Source organism: Acinonyx jubatus, chromosome D4 (genome assembly GCF_027475565.1).
Source record: "Acinonyx jubatus isolate Ajub_Pintada_27869175 chromosome D4, VMU_Ajub_asm_v1.0, whole genome shotgun sequence".
NCBI lineage: Eukaryota > Metazoa > Chordata > Mammalia > Carnivora > Felidae > Acinonyx > Acinonyx jubatus.
This window is the reverse complement of record NC_069391.1, coordinates 1,556,098-1,575,656: the sequence shown is the minus strand read 5'-3', so window position 1 is coordinate 1,575,656 and position 19,559 is coordinate 1,556,098. Positions and strand designations below refer to the sequence as shown.

The 19,559-nt window shown below is 62.8% G+C and overlaps 1 protein-coding gene across 1 annotated transcript in view; it reads right to left on the bottom strand.

The window, feature by feature from the left end:
* Nucleotides 1-1,432: 1,432 nt before the first annotated feature.
* Nucleotides 1,433-19,559, bottom strand: part of QSOX2 (quiescin sulfhydryl oxidase 2) — a gene marked incomplete at its 5' end in the record, with an annotated part of 30,458 nt that continues 12,331 nt past the window's right edge. Inside the window, 11 exons of the mRNA XM_027051794.2 lie at nt 1,433-4,101; nt 5,958-6,146; nt 8,654-8,804; nt 9,654-9,776; nt 11,288-11,417; nt 11,675-11,809; nt 13,106-13,251; nt 14,817-14,907; nt 15,057-15,162; nt 15,819-15,867; nt 17,796-17,896. Coding sequence (XP_026907595.2) covers nt 3,554-4,101; nt 5,958-6,146; nt 8,654-8,804; nt 9,654-9,776; nt 11,288-11,417; nt 11,675-11,809; nt 13,106-13,251; nt 14,817-14,907; nt 15,057-15,162; nt 15,819-15,867; nt 17,796-17,896 — 1,769 coding nt within the window. The remainder of the gene's footprint in view (nt 4,102-5,957; nt 6,147-8,653; nt 8,805-9,653; nt 9,777-11,287; nt 11,418-11,674; nt 11,810-13,105; nt 13,252-14,816; nt 14,908-15,056; nt 15,163-15,818; nt 15,868-17,795; nt 17,897-19,559) is intronic.

Genomic DNA, 19,559 nt, shown 5'->3' with positions numbered 1-19,559 from the left:
GCTGCCCACCTCCCCACCTCCCCACCTCCCCACCTCCCCACCTCCCCAGGCCCCCTGTCCCCCACCCCTCCCCACGTCCTCTAACTCCGCCCACCACCCTCTTCCCCCAGCCCTCCTCCCCACCATCCCACCTCCCTAGGTCCTCTGTCCTTGCACCAACTTCCCCCCCTGCCCTGCCCATTTCCCTACCTCCCCAGGCCCTTGTCCCCCGCCCCCTACCCCCACTCTGCCTGCCTTTCCCCCAGCCCCTCCTCCTCACTTCCCCACCTCCCTAGGTCTCTGGTCTCTCCACCAGCTCCCCCACCCTCCCCCAGATTCCTCCTTACCCACTTCCTCTCCTCAGGCTCCAGGCCACACCCCCACCGCCCCCCCCCCCCCCAGGGCCCCCAGTCCCTCAGCCAGGCTTATCCCCTCCCCACGGCCCCTCCCTTTGCCGCTGCAGGCAGCTTGTCCTGCCGGCTCTGCCCTGAGCTCCAGGCCAGCCCAGAGGCTTGGGGATTTGAAGTAAGTGGGCAGTCCACCCTGCCCTGCGTGGCAGAGTCCAGGACTCGGCAGGTGGCCCCTCCAGCCCCACTGGCCTCCAGCCCAGGCCCCCATGAGTCCCTGGCTCCAGGTGTGGCTCAGCAATTAGCTGTTGCTGCTGGCCTGAGGAACCTGTTGCATTCACAACCTCTTGCCCAGATCTCCTGCTGGCAGGCCCCCCACCCCACGCCCCCAGGACAGCTGAGGAGGAGCACCCGGAGAGACCCCAACAGACACTCCTCAGGACTCCAGGGCTGTAAAGGGGTCACCAGATGGGGGATCTACACGAACACCAGCACCACACAGGCCGGGAACGGTGAACGGTCAGTGCCCTGCCCAGCTGGCACCACCAGGGGCTGCCTGTGCCAGGGAGGGGGTTACCTACCAGCTTCCACAGGGCCTGGCTGGGAAGGTGAATCCGAAGCAACCGCAGCCAGCAGGTCTCTGGGAAGCCACATGTGACTGGGGACCCCCCCAGCCCCCAGCAAAAAAAAAAAGGTAGAGGCAGGAGGGGAAACAGTTCAGACTCTGAGGCAACAAACAGGTGCCTGGGGGCTCCCTTCTCCCAGGGTTCCTCAGAGGCTCCCTTAACCGGGGCGCCCCTGGTGCCCTAAGTCCTGCAATTCACATGTGTCTCAGCTGTTGTCCCATCTCAGTCCCTCTGCCTGCCGTGTGACTTGAAGCAAAACCGCTGTCCCGCGGGCGGCTCCCAGCTAGATCAACCCCAGGAAGAGAATCCATAATTCATCGTCCGGTTTTCACCTTCCACCTCAGCGTCTGGTTCAGTACAAGAGGCTCTGGAATTTCAGATGTCCAGCCCACAAACTCCGGAAGGGAAGGAGGGCTCCCTTCTGCACCCCGACTCCTATCACTGTTCCAGGGAGCTCACAGTTTCAAAAGAATTACAATCTTCTCAAATGTCAGATTTATTTATTTAAAAAATGTGCACAGTATAGTTCACTTAAATACAAAACGTTCACTTTCCTTGCAGGTAAGAAATTCCAGACATTTCCATGTCAATTAGCTTTTTAATCAAAATCCCTCCATTAAAAATAAATACCCATTTAAATTACCGAACTAGTCAATTCATTAGTCTCGATACTTACAACTTTAGAAAACAGACCTTAAACCTTGCCTAAACGTAGTGCCCGGTTCTGAGCAAGCCACATGAGGCGCCCACGGGACACGCGTCCGGGGCCGTCTCGGCAAACCACCTCTCCCAGACTGCCCTCGGACTACCGGAAGCCTGGTCCCTCAGGGAGCCTCAGACTTGTCCCTCACACGGTGGTGACCTCGACTGCGATGTTGTGAGGGACCCTAGAGCCAGTCTTGCCTTTCCGACGGGTTTCGTGGAGCTTCTGGCAGTGGTCGCGTCCCGCCACCTGGTGCCGGTTCACACCACGTGAGGAAACTCACTCGGGGCAGGAAAAAGCATCTGACGTGAACCAAAAGGCAGTTTAGTTAACGGTGCTAAGTGTTTCCCTTCTGATTCTGTGTGTAAATCTGCCTGATTTTTTAAATGAAAGGAAACAACACGGGGTCCTCCGGAACCCAAGCACACGACCACGTACGAAACACACAGGCTTCTGGGGGTTAAAGAAGTGTCAAACAGAAAGAAAGCTCTGATGGCCGCCCAGGGAGGGCCCAGCTCCACCGGCCTCGAGGCCGTGGCCGTGACAGCCCACCGCCCCCAGCCTGCGGCGCCCGAACAGGTACAGGCCAGTGGCCAACTGTGGTCAGTAAACACAGAGCACACCCTAGGCAGAGTGGGAAAGACTAGAACCTCACGGACACGAGAGCACAGACACATCTGAGTTTGTGGGACAGACCGACAGTCACAAAGGATCTCGACGAGAAGGGCACAGTCCATTCTGTCCGCTGACGTCTTCAGAGGCAAACTTACCTCTAAATCACTTGGGTTTGACGAATAATGTGCTAAAATCATCAAACGGTAAAAAAGTCAATCACCAAAACCTGGGGCACCGGGGCCCTGTGCCAGGACGCTTCATAAAACAGCTTCAGGGGGATGAAATTTGGCCTTAAAGATGCTGGGGACAGGACAGGCCACCCCCGGGGGGCCACCGGGCGTCACCGTCTCGCCGGGCCCTCGGGTCCTACCCTCTCAGGTCACCGGCAGATCCTGCAGGCGCCGCCCCATGTGACACAGAGGGTGAGGGGCTCGTTCCCCTGCGGACTCCCCTCCGGAGGAGTGTGTCCCCCACGCCCCCTCCCCAGGGGCTCCGCCCTTGGCGCCATGGGCCGTTTGCCGTCCTGCCACCAGATTAACACAGGCCCTGCCTCTGCCACCATCCTGTCCCCAGCCTCCGCTCCACACGGCCTGGGGGGGTGTTTCTTGCAATGCAGCAACACCGCGAACCCTCCTCTTCCCTTCCCGCTTTCTCCAGACTCTGCATCTGCAGCAAAAGGTGCCTGCAGAGCACGAGGGTGACGAAGAAGTCGTCCCTTTGGCTGTGAGCGGCTTCAGCAGAAACAACCAAGCAGCTGAAAAGCGCAGACACAAGCGAATCTCCGAGGACCCGACTGGCTTCGAGAGGCAGCCGGGGGTGGGGTGCGCTGGCGGCCAAGCTCCCTCTCTGCTCTGGCCGCGGCTGGTGGCAAGACACTGCCCGGTGGCCTCCCGGTGCAGGGAAGGGCTTGGCTGTGCTCCAAACCCCAAGCCAGGGTGCAGAACGCGACGTGCGTCTAGAAACCCAGGGTGAAGGCAGGCGGGAAGAATTCTGTCCGTTTGGCCTGGACTCCCACTCGTGTTTTCAGATCTAGAAGGGTAAAAATACAGATGTCTTTTTGCTGTCGGATCTGTAGAGGCGTCCAGGGAGGACCCCCGGACAGCAGTCAGCCCCATAAACAGCGGCTCGTCCTCGGCACGAAAACCATTCGTTAAACGAGGACTTGGGGCCATCTGGTATGAAACCGGGTCTGATGTGTTTATAAAATCCCTGATCGTCATCGTTAAAGCTGCAGGGGCGCGGTGGGGCTGTTTCTCAAGGCGCTTCTGTGGTCCCGCTCGGTTCTACACGGACGGGCGGTGATGCCTGACCTTCCACCGCTTGGAGCGCACCCGGAAGAAGAAGTACATCATCATCAGAAACAGGGACGAGGCCACGTACAGCACGACGCAGAGGCTCATGTCCAAGCTGGAGAAGCCCATCCCGAGGAAGGGCACGACCGCCTCTGCCTCCCTGCGGCCCTCAGCCCAGCTCACGCTCTGGAGTCTCCCGTCCAGGCCGAGGTGTGACCCCTCGGACAGGCGGGGTCTGGGAGGCAGCACGCTGGGTGGACGGGCACTCTCGGCACGCTGGTCCCCCCGAGGCTTCTCTGGGGAAGCGTGGCCCCTCTCGCGCTCCCCGCCCCCGGGCGGGCTGCCTCCGTCGCTGGCGTCTCCCTGGTCCTCGGCGTACGTGTCCACGAGGTTGCCGCTGCCGTAGTGCTGCTTCAGAAACAGGAGCACCTGACCCTCGTTCCAGCTGTGCAGGCCCTTAACTTCCTCGTGGCAGGCTGGGCAGAGGTCTGGGCTGGGCCACGGAACCTTCGGAAACTTGGGGTCCTCACTCAGATGGCCTAGGAGCGGAAAGAGAGCGACAGTCGAGGTGCCTCCTGATGACCTGACCCGTGCCCCGACCGGGCCCGTGCCCCGTGAACCCTTCCCCCGTCCCCCCACGTCCACCGTGACCTCCCATCACTCCTGCACGGGCGCCTGGCCCCCCCGGTACCCACGATGGTGGGAAGGCTCCACGCCTGGCCAGGCCTGCCCCCGCCCGCAGCTGCTCTGTCCCCCGAGACCCCGAGGCCCCCACGTGATCCGGTGCGTGTCCCACCCGCACCCGTACGCCTGCCCCGGATGCCGGCGGTGCAGATGGCTCCAAGGCACTTCAGGCGTGTGCAGCCCCCGCCCCCCCCCCCCCCCCGGCCCTCCCCAAACCCCAAGAGGATCTCCGAAAACGGCTCTGGGCGTGAGGCCCGCCCGCGACAGGGAAACCTCGCTGCCTGTGTGCAGAAAACCTGGCAGAGCCCGCTCCCGGTTCTGCTCGAGACACGACACCAGTGGGGCGAGCCCTTCCCCTCCACACGTGTAAACGTGTGGTCACAAAACGGAACCACGCGGCAGGCTTTACCTGCACGCGCCCTCTGGCCGGCACGGGCTCCACGCGGTAAATAAACGCGAACCCGCCCCGCGTGCCAACGCCTGCGTGGTGCCCGGACGCGTGTCAGCACCACACGTGCACGCGAGGCCGCGGGTCGGCCGGCCCCAGGCCTCTGCCCAACAGACACGAGGACCACACGGACCGGGAGCACAGCAAGTGTGGCACACGGCGCCCTCGGCTCCCGGACTCCCCCCCACTGCGGCCCTGCCGGTGCTTCTGCAAGTAAACGTGGATGAAATGCCTCCGTCTGATGGGTCTGAAGCCACGGAGACCCTGTCCTCTGCCCACAGGCACGGGCGGGAGGGCGTGTGGACCACGGGGGCCCAGCCGCCCTGCCGGGGACTGACACACACTCACGTTACAGACACGGGGAGGTCCGGGCAGGTCTCGGGGCCTCCAGGGAACCCGGGTCCCAATCCGGAGGCCGGAGGTGGGACCGGGGAGCATGGGTGGGGGGGTGGGGGGGTGGGGCGGCGGCTACAGAACCCAGGAGGAACGCGATGACTCAGGGGGCGTGCGGGGCTCCTGGAGCAGGGTGGGCCCGACACGCAGAGGCGTGGGGGCTCTGAACCCGGGCCGCGGGGGACACGCCTTGCCCTGCAGCTGACGGCCACGGGCAAACCCCGGCAAACACAGAGGCGCTGTGGCCGCACGACCAGAGCCACAGCGGTCAGCTCTGAGCGCAAAGAAAAACCAATTTTCTTTAGTGCTTTAGTTATAATATGTTTTATAATGCGGTGGATTAAACAAAAACCAATAGTTTAGTAGAATTTTCTCTTCATCTCTATTAAGATTTATTTGTCAGTGGAATTATTTTTAAGCCTAATTTTAATCTGCCACTGATTTGGGAACAGTTTGAATTACTTAACTCTGAGAAAATACATGCACCCTATTTGGTCTTGGAACAAAACTGCTTCGAGGGGTTTGCTCCCAGTCTGAGAGCAGACTGTAATCGCACAAAAACCGTTTACTGACAAGTGATCACGATCCACGACTGCCAGCACCAAACGTCCTCGGGGGCCTGGCAGTGACCCCAGGGGGAGGCGGCGTGCCCGTTTCCATGCAGCCCAGGAGCCCCAGAAGGGGGAGAACCGTGTGGAAAGCCAAGGGCGCTGGCAGCCTGGAGGGGCGGTCATCCTTGGCAGTCCCCGGGGCAGCCAGCATGGTGGCAGAGGTCCGGTGTCATCAGTATGTGTGCGGCAGGACGCGCTCTGGGGGGCCCATGCGCGCAGCCACACTCACACCGGCCACCCCGCTGTGGCTTCTGCTCACCTGCCAGGCGGTTGTTTACGAAGTTATGTTTCTTCCAAAGCCAGAGGATCGCCTGGTCTGCGGTTCTGACGGAATCCATGGACTCTTTCGCCATCTCCTCAAAGTGCTCGGCGCACTCCTTACAGCCGAAGAAGGTGCGAACGTACCTCCTGATGCTCTGCAGCACTGCCTGTGGGTCCCCCTCGAAACCTGCGGCGAGAGAGGGGACACACACCGGCAGCCCTGTGGGGTGCGTCCCAGGGCTTCCGCTGGAACCCCGGGCTCGGGCGGGCAGGGAGCCTGAGCCCAGACGCCTTCCGAGCCAGAAGGAGTGGCCCTGTGCCTGGGGCGGGGGGGTGGGCCGCCCCGAACACGCAGGACGCGCCCCGGGACGCGCCCCGGCACCCAGGACAACGAGCCAGACCTTCCGGGGGCTGTGGGCTGGCTGAGCCTGCCGGCGAGGGGCGCCCCGGCATTGCCCAAAAGACGTTCCGGGAACAACACACTCGCTCCAGGAAACAGCCCCCCCCCGACAGCAGAAGTTAACAGCCGCACCTCACTGAAACGAGGACCCCTCACGTCAGCAAGAGGGGGGCGGGCATGAGGCTGGCGCCCGCGGTTCCCTTCAGACAACTAATACGGGGATTGAGCCAACAAACAAGACTGAGATTAGAACAGATTAAACGTCGGCATTAAAAGAAATGCAGCAAAATAATTGAAAAAAAAAAAAAAAAAAAAAAAAACGCGCTTCTGAGGCCGAATCCGTCTGAATCAACAGCAGCCCCTCGCGGCTCACGTGAGCCCTTCCTTCGCTGCCACTTGTGGTTCTGGGTGGGAGGGCCCGGCCTAGGCCCAGGTCCCCACGCCTGTTGTCAGCCTCGCCGGCCTCACCGAGAGAAGGCCCCCACTGAGTGCACGCCACTCTCTCCTCCGCTCGGCGTGTCCCCGAGGGTGGCGGGTGGCGTGCAGGGCGGGACGGTGGGCACGCGGGGAGGACCCCCGATGGCCGGCTCGCCTGTCCGCCTCTCCCCGGCCACCAGCTGCCGCCCATCACTGGGTAATCCTCCTTCCCTCTCCCCGCCGGACTGCTGCGCGGCCGGCCACCCTAATCTTCAGAGTGGACGAGGACCATAAACCCTACCTGTGGGGGATTAGAGAGCGCGGAGGCTTTTTAGTCGATGGGCTTTAAACAGGCACGAAGGAGAGGAAAAACCTTCCAAGACCTAATCCAGCGGGGTCCATCTGACCCAGTTCTTTGCGTGTGACATGAGGCCCGCTCCTCGGGTACGGCCTGTTTGTGCCCCAGAGATCTTTCTGACCACGTGCGCTGTCGCTCGGCCGCCGTTCCGCCGCGGCACTGGGGCCGGTGCCGGGAGCCCCCGCGTAGCCCCCTGGACGGCCCGTCAGCAGGCGCACTCCCCACCTCCCCCAGCAAGGTCCAAGGTCACCGCGAGGAGAGCCAGGGTGGCAGGGGTTCGCAAAGACCGCACACGACCCCCGCAACCTGACTTTGCCACCTCCCTGGCGCCAGGCGGACTCCCCCCCCACCCCCCCCGTGGATCTGGGTGGGACAACAGGATGCGACAGAAGCGATGCCCTGTGCCGGCTCGCCCGGGCCCCGAGGTCCTTCCTGAGCGGGGCCCACACTGCCGAGCCACAGGATCCCAAGCAAACAAAAGGGTGTTTCTTCCAAGCCCCAGCGTTTGCTTTAGGTTGTCATGCACCAAAAGAAAACCAGAAGTTTACGGCCCTATTGGAAAGAGTGTCGGGCGTGTGAGTCACAGCCTTTGCTCGATACAAATAGCTAAGCCGCCTCACTGAACCAACGGCCAGAGAGAGGGCAGGCCATCGACCCCATGGCCGCCAGCGGCCCGCTTCGCAGGGGAAGGGCACACGCAGCCCGGCCCAAGGTGGATAAAACAGCCCAGCCCAGTTTTCGGTGTCTTGTGCAGGGCACAAGACACGACCATGCTTTCCTGATAATCAAAGTTATTCAAGCCAAGTCCGTCTTTTGTGGTTTCTAACCTCTTGCGCAGGCGGCCTCAGAGCGGTGTGACAGCCCCCCACCCCCAGGCAGGCTGGGCTGGCGCCTCACCGCCCACCCAGGGAACACAGACGGGAAGGACACCACGCCGAGGAGGGCGCCCTCTCCGCCTGGCCGGCCCACGAGGCCAGCTGCCACACGGTGAGGAACGAGCGAGGCCCCGGACCGGCCACCACCCCTCCAGCGAGCTGGGGAAGGGTCCCTTCCGAGTGGAGACTTCAGGTGAGACCCCAGCCTGAGCCGACACTGGGCCCACAGGCCAGGGAGAGGACCCCGGCCAAACCACGTCTGAGCTCCTGACCCACAGACGCTCTGAGATGAAAGTAAGCTGCTAAGCAGCAGGGTTGTTACCCAGCAAGAGACAACAAACACATGTCTCCAAATAGGTTTCGCTGATGCTCATACTCTTCGAAGCAGAAAAATGAGGGGTTTGCCCTGCAGAGGAATTCCTGGCCAGCGTGCTCTCGCTCTCGGATTTATTTCCTGCGGCTCAGCCGTGCACAGGCTGGTCTCTGGGGCACCGAGCACCCACCCGGGGACTGGGCAGAAGGTGTGGAGAGAAGCTCCCCAACCCCTCTCTGGAGCAGGGGACCCCCGGGCAGCCCCGGTGACATGTGGCCTTGCATACAGCCTCTCACGATGCCAGGCAGGCACCGGCACGGGGACGGCTTACCTGTGCCATCCAGCGCTTCTGGATGGGCCCCAGCTTGGACGGTCAAAGTGTGGAACAGTTTCCAGAGAGCACACGTGTAACCCCTGAACTCTGGTCGGCTTCCTTGACATCCAACCCACTTTATGTGATTAATAAGGAATATTCCAGAAATCTGGGGGGGGGGGGGGAAGGCGGGTAGAATAAGAGATAATTGAATAGTTAAAATTAAGACCGTTAGTGAGCGTCCTCTGCTTTGATCGGGTGGTGGTTACACAGACTGTATGTTTATTAAAACTTCACCAACTGCACAATCTGAGCACGTTGTGTGTTTAAATTCAGCAGCAAACACGTGAGACAGCACAGTGTCCACACCACGAAAGGAGGTCTCCAAACAGGGCGGTGTGGCCTGTTCCTCCCTGCCTTCGGGGAGGGGGGAAGGGCTCCTCGGTGTCCGGACAAACGAGAACACTAGAAAAGCCTGAAGGATGCCCCTCCCCCTCCCCCAAGACTACTAAGAAGCCCAGCTGTGGAACATTCTCAGCCACCACGGATAGGGAGGCACGTGCCCACAGCGAGCGGGAGCTTCAAGCATTCACCCCACGTCCACGCGGGCCTTGTGTCTTCTGGCCGGGAGTTAGGAGTTTGCTGAAAACTGAAATAACACACCAGCCCGACCACCACACCACCCGAGCAAGCTGCCCGTTCCGTCGCGGCCTGCCTCCCACCAACCCGTGAGCTGACAGCACCACAGGCGGCGGGCAGGGGCGGGGATGGGGGGGGTGCACAGAAAGCGTCCCAGGAACAGGACAAACCACGGCAAACCGCGGAGGGACACGGCGGTTCCCACGCAGTGAGGGGAGGCATTGTGCCACGGCACCCGGGCCCAGCTCCCTCCTTCCCCACGCCGGGCTGGGCGTGGGGCCCCGGAGGGAGGAGAGTGCGGGGGTCAGGGGGTGGCTACCCAGACGGTGGCGGCAGTGGGCGGGCCCTGAGCTCTGGCGGGGGCGGGGGCCGGGCTCACCCGCATCTTGTTGTTGGCCAGGTCGAGGACGGCGTTGTAGGGGATCCTGTCCAGGGGAAGGCTGGCCAGCCACTCCTGCAGCGTCTCCAGCAGCTTCCTGACTGGCGCCCGGCCGGGGAACAGCTGAGCAAGGAAGGACCCGCGCTCAGAGGTCGTCCGGGAAGATGCCTCCCGCGGCAGCGCCGTTCCTGGGGACCTAGACCAGGTGGGGTCTGCCTGACACGGGTTTCTCCCGGTGCTGGGGTGGGGGGCTCCCAGAACACAGAGCAGGGGACGGGAGGGGCCGCAGGCAGAGGCTTCTGGCCCACAGGCTCGCCCGCCCGGACTCCTGCACCTTGCCCACCGGCTCGGCCACCCCCGTGGTGCAGCCCTGCCCTACGTGTCGCCTGCTAAGCGTGCGAAACAAAGGCGGCCACTGGCTCAGAAACCTGAGCGGAAACTTGCTGCAGCAGGGACAGGACAGTTCAGGCTGCAAAACCCCACTTCCTGCGCCGGTGACAACGTGCCGCTCCCAACTCGCCAGCGCTGGACTGCCGCTTTCGGCGAGCTTTAGAGGAACCGGCCCGGGTAATCTGTGATCCTCCTGGGCTGTGGAGCTCTACCCCTCCCTGACGCCGAGGACACAGAGGAGGTGGCGGGTGAGGAGTCAGCCCGTTTGTGACTCACTGAAAGCGAAGGAGGCCGGCGCGGCCTCTGAACTCTGATCGGCACAGCGGGGCACAGGCCCGTCTACACAGCCTCCGTCTGGTCTTGGAGACCCGCTGTGCGGCTCACCGTCCCGTCCACCATCGACTCCGCCTCCTACGGTTTTACCCCAGAAGTCGTACGACACAAGCAAACCGCGTCTACGACAGTGTCGACCAGGAACCACTGTCCCGAGCACCTGACGTTTAGCAGGAAGAGTCCTTGATTTTTTTTATTTTTAAAGACTTCACTTTTCAGTCATCTCTACGCCCAGCACAGGGCTCGAACTCAGGGTCACGTGCTCCACCGAGCCAGCCGGGCACCCCGAGAGAAGTCCTTCAAAACTAAGCTTCCTGACCTTCTAGACAACAGGCGAGCTGGGCACCAGATGCGGGAGCAAAGGGCTCTGTCCCCAGGCCACTGTGCCAGAAGCCCTCCCAAGGTGAGAGAGCAGAGGGGCCCCAGGCGCCCCCGCAGGGGAGAGGGATGCCCTCCCGCTTCCCGAGGCTCTGACCCAAGGAAGAGACAGGAGGCCCTGGATTCTCTGCCCCGGAGCGAAGAGTCCCGGCAGCACGGCCCCTCACCTCCCAGCGGCCGCTGACACGTGCACCACCACGGCTCCGGGTCCCGGCCGCTGGGGCCCACTCCGCACACAGGGATGGCTCCTGAGCGGCCTCCCCGCCCAGGCCCCGCAGCCTCTCTCCTCTCAGCCTGCCCTGCCTCCCTGCCTGAGCACCACCGGCCCCCCGAAAGTGCCTCCTGTCGGGCGCGTCGCGGTCCCGGCCCCTTCTGAGGCCCCGTCACGTCTGGGGGCCCGGAACTGGGTGGGCACCCGGCAGGCGCGTGCAGCGGGAGGAAAGAGCAGTCCCCCCGCTGAGGCCAGTGTCACTCCCCGCGGATCCCCGGGCACGGAGCCCGGCCCCCCGCGGCCCGGGTCAGGCACCACGCACCTTGGCGAGGACAGTGACGAAGTCCTTGAGCGTCCGTAGCTCGGCCCCCGCCAGGGACTTGTGGGCGGCCAGCTCGACCCTCAGCAAGTAGTGTAGCCCTGACTCTAGGTCAGCCGTGTACAGCTTTGACCTGAGGGGAGACAGCGTTTGGTCGGGTCAGGACACGTCCCTTGTGCCCAACGCTCCCCCTCCTCGCGCCCAGCCCGCGGGGACCCCCGCTCCCCACAGGCCGACATCGGTCGTTCCCGCACAGCTGGCGGCTCAGGGGGTGTGCTTCCGCTGAATCCCGCCTGCAAAGGAGCCCCGCAGCCCGCAGCCCTCCGTGTCTGCACCGGGCCCGCACCCACGCGTGCCCCTGGGCAGCTCAGGTCCGAGAGAAATACCTGCCTGTCAAATTCTCTCCAAACCACGATTTCTGGAGTTTCTGCTTTGTTGGGTCTTTCAGGCACCGAAAGCAGTTTTTTCCTCACATCTGGCAACGACTTCAAGTAAGAGGAAAAAAACGACCGGAGAGGCTTTCCGCTGCGAGAAAGGGGACAAGGTGTGGGCTCGGAGCCAGGGTGCCTCCCGGCCTGGCCAACCCGCAGGTGTCTGAGCTGTGCACTAGGGCACCCAGTCCCCTGTGCGGCCCCCCTCCCCCGCGCCTCGAGAAGGGCTCTCCTTCCGAGATGCAGGCATGTGGCCTGGACCTCCCAGCCCGCCCGCTCTCTGGGCCTCTGAAGCAGGGACTGAGGGGGGAGGGCCAGGATGGTGGCTATGCCAGGGTGTGGGGGAGCTGGCACTCCCGGAGAAGACAGAGCCACAGATGACCGGGTTGTAGCTGCAGTGTGACGATTCATTTCTGTTCAGTGGGGACATCTGGACAGTCTGCAAGGCTGGTCTGAGCAGCGGCCAGCACCAGCTTGACTCCAGCTGGGAGGGTTTTCCGCACGCCCTCTGAGTGGGGCACCTGGGAGTCAGGGCGGCGGGGGGGCAGCAGGGGCCGTGGGGCCCCTCGACGGACGGGGAGGAGCATGCGCTCCGGGGACGCGTCACGGCTGTTAGGACATCTCCACAGTGGCTGTGGGTCATCAACAGCATCGAGGGCTCATTCTCGTTCCCAAAGAGAGAAGGTAAAACACCCAAGTCATTCGACACGAACGAGTCGTACAGGTGACGCTTTCATACAAAACGAGCGTTTTTCTTCAAAAGAAAAAATGGCATTTTGTTGAGGGAAAGCCTGTCGAGGGCGACATCTGCTGTGGGCCTGGCCCTGGCTGCCCCCGCCGCAGGCCGGAGCCCCCGGTGTGCGGGCCCGGGTGCTTGGAGCGGCCCGAGGACCTCGCTCACGGAGCCTGACAGCAGATGACCCGCTCCACAGAGGCCGCCGTCCCTCCCTGACTTCCGGTTATTGAGAACAGAAGCACACCCAAGGCCCTGGGGTTTGAGGCTCCGGGGAGGCCGCCTCTCAGAAGCTGAACCCGGAGCCCTGGGGCGGAGGAAGCGGCCCACGGAGACCCCGTGGGACCCGCTCGGTCAGCACAGGCTGGGTGGGGTCCGGCAGGTCCTCGGCACCCACACCCACAGGAGGCTGGGGCCGGGGAGGCCACCACAGGCCCCTGGAATCGGCTCGGCTGCTCACCTGTGACCTTCCCGACCCCGCCTGAGGCCGTCTGTGGCTCAGTGGGCCCGGTGCAGGCAGACGGCGTGCGGATGGGCTCCGTGGTCACAGCCGCGAGGAGTGCGTGGCAACTTGCCCAGGGGAGGCCCCCACGCTTGGAAGGGTTCCCCAGATCCCACCTGGCGTCACAAACGCTCCTGAAGCCGGACCACACTTACATGTTAATTAACCCATGTGACCCGTTTGGGTAAATCAAGTAACAGGAGGGAACGGAAGAGACCCCAAGTTTCTCCAGGAAGGCTTTGTCTGTGTCCAGCGCTCTCTTCACCACGATGTTCTCGTACGGAAGCAGGTCTAGGATCACCTGGGCAAGGAGGAGATAGCGTCACCGGGCTGTGGATGGCCGCGTCTCAGGAAACGTCGCCTTGACCAAGTACGAAGGCAGCGTGAGCGCAGAAATCACCAACAACCTCATGTAGAATAAATCCGTATTTATCTGCTCTCTGAGCCAGGCTCATCTTCATTTGCACTGCGCTCGCAGGGCAGGGCAGCCCCGCTCAGCAAGCTCACGGACTCTAAAGAAAACGTCTGCCAGAGAACTCGCCCTGGGCTTCCTGGGCCAGCACGTCCTCCACAGGAGTGGCGTCCAGGGGACGAGCACACTCACCCCCACTTAGGGAGACGGGGCCGCGGCCCCGGCCCGGAGCTTCCCTCGACACAGGGGGCCGCGCACCAGGAGGCCAACCTCATCCCGGGACGGCGGCCCGGCCGCGGTCGGCCCCCTGAAGTGCCGGCAGGCTTCCGGCGGGCCGGTCCCTCCCTCGACCTGCCCCTGTCCCATCCTGCTCAGGCCGAAGGCACGGCGACGGGGATGTGGCAGCAGAAGGACCCCAGGGGGGCATCTCAGGGGCCGGACGGCGTGAAAGGTGCCCCTCGGGCCTGGCATGTGCCACCACAATCAGGTGCAGAAGCGGCATCCCTGGCCTCTCAGCCACAGAACCAGCGTGTCCTGAACGGGGCGCTTCACGCAGTGCGGCAGTCACCGGACTCCGGTGAGCGCGTGCGTCTGCTGGAGCTGGCCACGCTCGAGCCCAGCGGCGGGCGGCCCTCTGGGGAGAGGCCGGGCCGCCTGCCCCAGAGGGTGGTCCCCGCTTGGGCCTGCGTGCGGGATGTGGGGGAGCCTAAGAGCGCCGGTGAGAGAGGCAGCCTGGGGACGGCGTGGGGGCGGCACACGAGGATGCTGTGCGGCGGCCAGTGGCTGCTCCGGCCCCCCCACCGGGAGTCCCAGCCGGCCCAGAGAAGGTGGCATCGAGTCGTGTCGCCACCAGACTCGGAGGGCACGGGGAGGAGGGGCGGCGAGGCGGGCGATCGCTAACATCCGCAGCCTTGGCCCGAGTGTATGTCAATGGGAGCTCCCGCGGGGAGCACGTGGTCTCCCGCCCCGTTTCCAGAGCTCATGGAGTGGGGGGGGGGGGGGGGGGGGCGGGGGGCACGGCTGGGAGGTGAGGGTTTCCTGTCATCCCCCCCCCCACTCCCCCTGTGTCTGGGGCCAGCGGCGAAGGCTTCAGAGCCGCGCGTGAGAGACCCGAGCAGAAAAGGTCCACGACAGGAATGACGTTTTAGAGTCTTGGGTTTGGGAAAACAAGTGGGCGTGCACGACACAGCCAAGAAAAAATCTTGATGGCAGCGCATAACAAATAAAGGGCCTCAAGGAAAAAGGCAGCGTGCCCTGGGAACGGGTGCGGAGGGGCCGCCCTCCCGGCAGCCCGTAAATCCGCCACCGTGCTGGGCAATGCCGCGCCTGCATTCCAGGAATCAACAAGGAAGAACGGGAACAGCACCGAGCAGAGGCCACGGGCATTCCCAGAGCGGCCGGATCACACCACGAGGTGCCACGGGGAAAGACACAGACGCGACAGACGCAGTTACCTCCCGTCCAACATAGGAGCTGTTGCTCTCGAACAGGATCGCCACGTAACGGCCATCGCGGCTGTCCAGGAGCGAAAGGATGTCACTGGGCCTTTTAGTTAGGAGAAAAAAGAGGCTTTCAGTGCCTTCAAGAGCAGTGAGTGGGCCGTCGTGTGCCAGGGCCCGCGTCACTTGTGCAGACCCGCACTCTGCACAATTACTCTCGACCCCCAACGCCCCCGTTTACGCACAAGTACGCACCGGACGGGGCCCAGAGGCGGGCAGGCAGGGGGCCTGTGTCCGTCCGTGTGGTTCTGCAGGAAGTCGATCATCGTCCGCCTCACCGTCTGTAGCTCTCGGTCGGGCCCTGTGGGGAACCACGCCGCATCACCGCCGCCCACCCCAGGGCCCCCCAGGGCGCGCAGAGGGGCTCGCCGGCGGCCGCCCAGAGACCGCGGGGGGCTCGCACATCAGGAGACGGCACGGAGACCCGTGTGGGAGCCGATGGGCAACAGGGGCGAATCCCCCACCCGCAGCGTGGAGGCGAAGCGGCCAGGCGTGCCTCAGCCCCACCTACGCCACGCTCCCAACGGGCACAGTGACCTCTGTCGTGAGCCGCTGCCGCCCGGGGACGGGCCAGTCACGTGCTGGAGCCTGACCTGGGCGCTGGCTACCTGGGCGGCTGTGTCATAAAACGCGCGAGGTGAGCATCTGTGTGATCTGTGTGCTTCTCCAAATGCCTTGTGAATAAAAAAGTGAATAACAACCAAAAACCCCACCACCGAATTGGCCAAGGCAAAGCAGGGAATTCTCGCTGACACGATGCACGTTGGAACCTCCAAGGAAAGGCAGGTCGGACAGGACCGATGCGGTGTGTTGGGGCAGGGAGGGGGTGTCGGAGTGGGGGGAGGGGGGACGGGCAGCAGACCCCAGCAGGGGCTCGCTGTGCCCTGAAACCACCCCCGCTTTAACGGCTTTAGGCAGTGATGCTGAGAGAGTGAAATAGAAAGCTTACGTCCTTACCTTTAAAATTTTCTCCAGTTACAAACTCCTTTGTAAATGCCTTGAAATACTAAGAAGAAAAACAGGACAAGTAAGAAAGAGCCTCATCTGGTGTCTGCGCAAATATTTAAGCAAGGGAATGACCATTAGCTTTAAAAAAAAAAATTTTCTTTTTTAACATTTATTCATTTTTGAGAGAGACAGAACGAGAGCAGGGTGGGGGCAGAGAGAGAGGGAGACACAGAACCGGAAACAGGCTCCAGGCTCTGCGCTGACAGCACAGGGCCCGATGCGGGGCTCGGACCCACGGACCGTGAGATCGTGACCTGGGGCGAAGTCGGTCGCCTAACCGACTGAGCCACCCAGGCGTCCCTGGAGAGCGACCATCATTTTAAAGAAAGCTTCAGTCCATCTGCTTGAGATGACGTTAAGCGATAGCAAACCACACGTTTCTATGTGTGTCTGTGGATGTCAGTGTTTCCGACCAGACTCACCCTGTGTGGGGTGAGCACTGACCACAGTTCTGCTGTTTACATTCTCTGACCCAACGGGGCTAGAGGCCAGAGGGCTCAACAGGCACTTTCCCTGACTCGTGGAACCAAACGCGCATCCTGAGAGTTGGCTCTAACGCTCTAAGACACAAAGGACTTACAGGAGAGTGCCAGATGCTCTCTGAGCAGAAGAAAAGCTCTTTTACTAAGAGAGACACCAAAGACAGTGAGAAGACCGTCACAAACCGGGTGAAGACATTTCCAGTTCTCACAACTGGAACAAAAAAGGTTAGTATCGGGCGCCTGGGTGGCTCAGTCAGCTGAGTGTCCGACTCCGTTCGGCTCAGGTCACGATCTCACGGTTTCATGGGTTCGAGCCCCACATCAGGCTCTGCACTCACAGCGCGCAGCCGGCTTGGGATCCTCTCTCTCCCCCTCTCTCTCTGCCCCTCCCCTGCTCGTGCTCTCTCAAAAATAAATATTAAAAAAGTAAAAAATAAATAAAAAGGAAGAAGAAGAAGGAGGGACACAGGGCCCGTGAACAGAAGACGTGGCCGTGGTCATGGGTCAGACACGAGCGAGCGCTCCCAGCAGCCTCGCCCGGAACAGGCCGAGTGCCAGCAGTGCCACCGGCACCCGGGGTGGGGGCGGGCACGTTCCCAGGTGACTAAGGCCGACGAGCCTCCGCCACACCCGGCAATGGGGGTGCTCTGGGCCGCACCCTGTTCACAAGAGACAAGGCCCGGCTCACACCCAGCGCGACGCTGTGCACGTGCAGCCGGAACAAAACGAAACAGGCGAGAGCGCAGGGGACGTGCTCCGCAGGGCTCACGAGACGCGATGGGGCGGGGGCGCCAGGCCACACAGGGCACAGGGCTCGAGGGCCGAGCGGGAGGGGAGGGGACACAAAGCTCCCTCGGAGGGGACTTCTGAAGGCACCGCGAGTCTTCTGGGCAGTAAATACCTCCCCACGCACTCCCACTCGCGTGCCGGCAAGGGCCACGCCCCGTCACACCTCCAAGGGATCCCTTCGCCCTCCGCCCCCAGTGGAAGAAACGGGTAAGACCCGCCTGTGGGGCGACCCGCCCGTGGGGCCACCCGCTGGCCGCTCTCCAGGCGTCACTGGGACAACCTGGCCCGGCCCCGTGCAGGCGGGAAAGGCCCGGCTGGACACGGACGCGAGGGGGTGGAGAGACCTGCCCCCCGAGCTGTGACGGCAGCTCCCGAGCACCCCCATGCCCACCGGGTCGGCAGACCCCGCCTCCCCCGTTCCCGCGGGGCGCCAGTGGGGGCCCGGGGCGTGCGTGCCTGCGTGCGTGTGCACAACCCACAAGGGGCGGAGCACAAGAGGGGGCCCCGGGCCAACACGAGCTCCTCTCAGCTGAAGCCACACGCCCGCGCCTGCCAGAGTGCCGCGGCTTCCCCCACGGTGATCGCGATCGCGGGGAGGGAGGACAGAGGGCGGGCAGAGAGCCGGCCCGCCCACGGAAGGCAGGGCGGTGCTCACCCGGAAGGTGGGATAGAAGTGGACGTCGTAGGCTCGGCACACCTCGTGATTCTCCTCCTCCGCGCAGTCCAGGGCGGCGACCCGGATGGCAGCAGCCCAGTCTGAAAAGCAGGAACGCGACCTTCGGTGTGGCGGTCTGGCCCGCATCCGCGCGGACACCGTCCCCGACCACGCGGCAAACCGCTCCCGCTCCTAACCGGGCACATCCCAGACGCACAGAGGCAGCAGGTGCACGAGCGGATGACGCAGACCGGGTCCGGGACGTTTCGTGCCAACACTCCCAGGCACGCGCTCCAGTGAGAGACAGGCCCCCAGCGCCGGACCGGCCGCTTCCCCCTTTCCCGTCGCCGGTTCTGGGAGCAGAGCACGAGCGGCCGTACATCTGGATCTGCCCGTCTCTAATGGTTGTGTTACGGAAAGTCCTGCACGTGAATGCCACCGAGGTGACGCCACGGCAACGCCACAACCCTCAGCTCAGCATCGACGGCCATCTGCTCCCGCCAGGCCCCGCTGCCGGGTCATGGCCAGCAGTGGCCCCGGCCACCCCGAGTCACACAGACACACGCTCTACTCCGGGCTCACGGCTCCCTAACTGCTCCCTTTGCCCCGTGAGAGTCTGACGGGGCGCCTCCGAGTGGCGGGTGTCCCACCCACTGCTCCGCGAACCCCGCACACCCTCGTTGAAGACCCCATTGAAGGTCCTCTGTCCTGCGGTCCCACCATCGGGCTGTGTGGCTGCACCCCCTCCCCCTGGATCTTCTGAAACCTGCACACCTTTGGGGAGACGGCTTCCTAGGTGGCGACGCACGGTCCCACCAGGAGGCGGGGGACCTCTGGCCGCCCTCCTTCCTACTGATGGCCCGCTGAACGCATGAACCCCTGAGGGCTGCAGCCAGACGGGGTGCCCCATCTCATCCCTGCTTCGCTTATGGGCGGGACACGGCTGTACAGAGGAACCTAGCTCATGGCGACCCTGAGGCGAGGTACACACAGGGAGACAGGTGCTCGGCTGGGCCCAGTGGTCACCAGCCTCAAAGGCACAACTTCGACATCCTCCAAAAAGTGAGGTTCTCTCTTTGAGACATTTGATGCTGGGGCACCTGGGCGGCTCAGTTGGTTAAGCATCTGACTCTTGGTTTCAGCTCAGGTCACGATCTTGCGGTTCGTGAGTTCGAGCCCCACATCAGGCTCTGTCCTGAAAGTGCAGAGCCTGCTTGGGGTTCTCCCTTTCTCCCTCTTTCTCTGCCCCTCCCCAGTGCTCACGTGCTCTCTCTCTCTCAAAATAAATAAACTTAAAAATAAATTAAAAAAAAGAAAAAACACAAACATTTGATCCCTTTCCCTAGGGTTCCGGTTATACAGCCAAGCACCCGCCCACTGGCTCCTGAGGAGGCTGCATGTAGGTCGCGAGGAGACAAAGCCCAGGTGGAGACCCAGGCGCCCCACACACTGGCTGCCCTGGGGGATGGGCCGGTCCCCCTCACGGTGTCCTGCAGTCCAATGACTTCTCAGTGGGGACGCACGGCCGTCCCCGAGACACTGACCGGGCTCTTTGCTGCCTCGTGTTCGGATGTGACACCACTGGCCTGAACCAGGGACCTGGTTACAAATCATGTCACAGGTTTTTTCTGGATTCTAACTATGACCCTAAACTTCAGAGGTTACATTAGCAATATGCCCGGAAGGAGCGAGAATGCCACTTGTACTTAAAAATACACACCTTTTGGGGCTCCTGGGGGGCTCGGTCGGTGGAGCGACCGACTT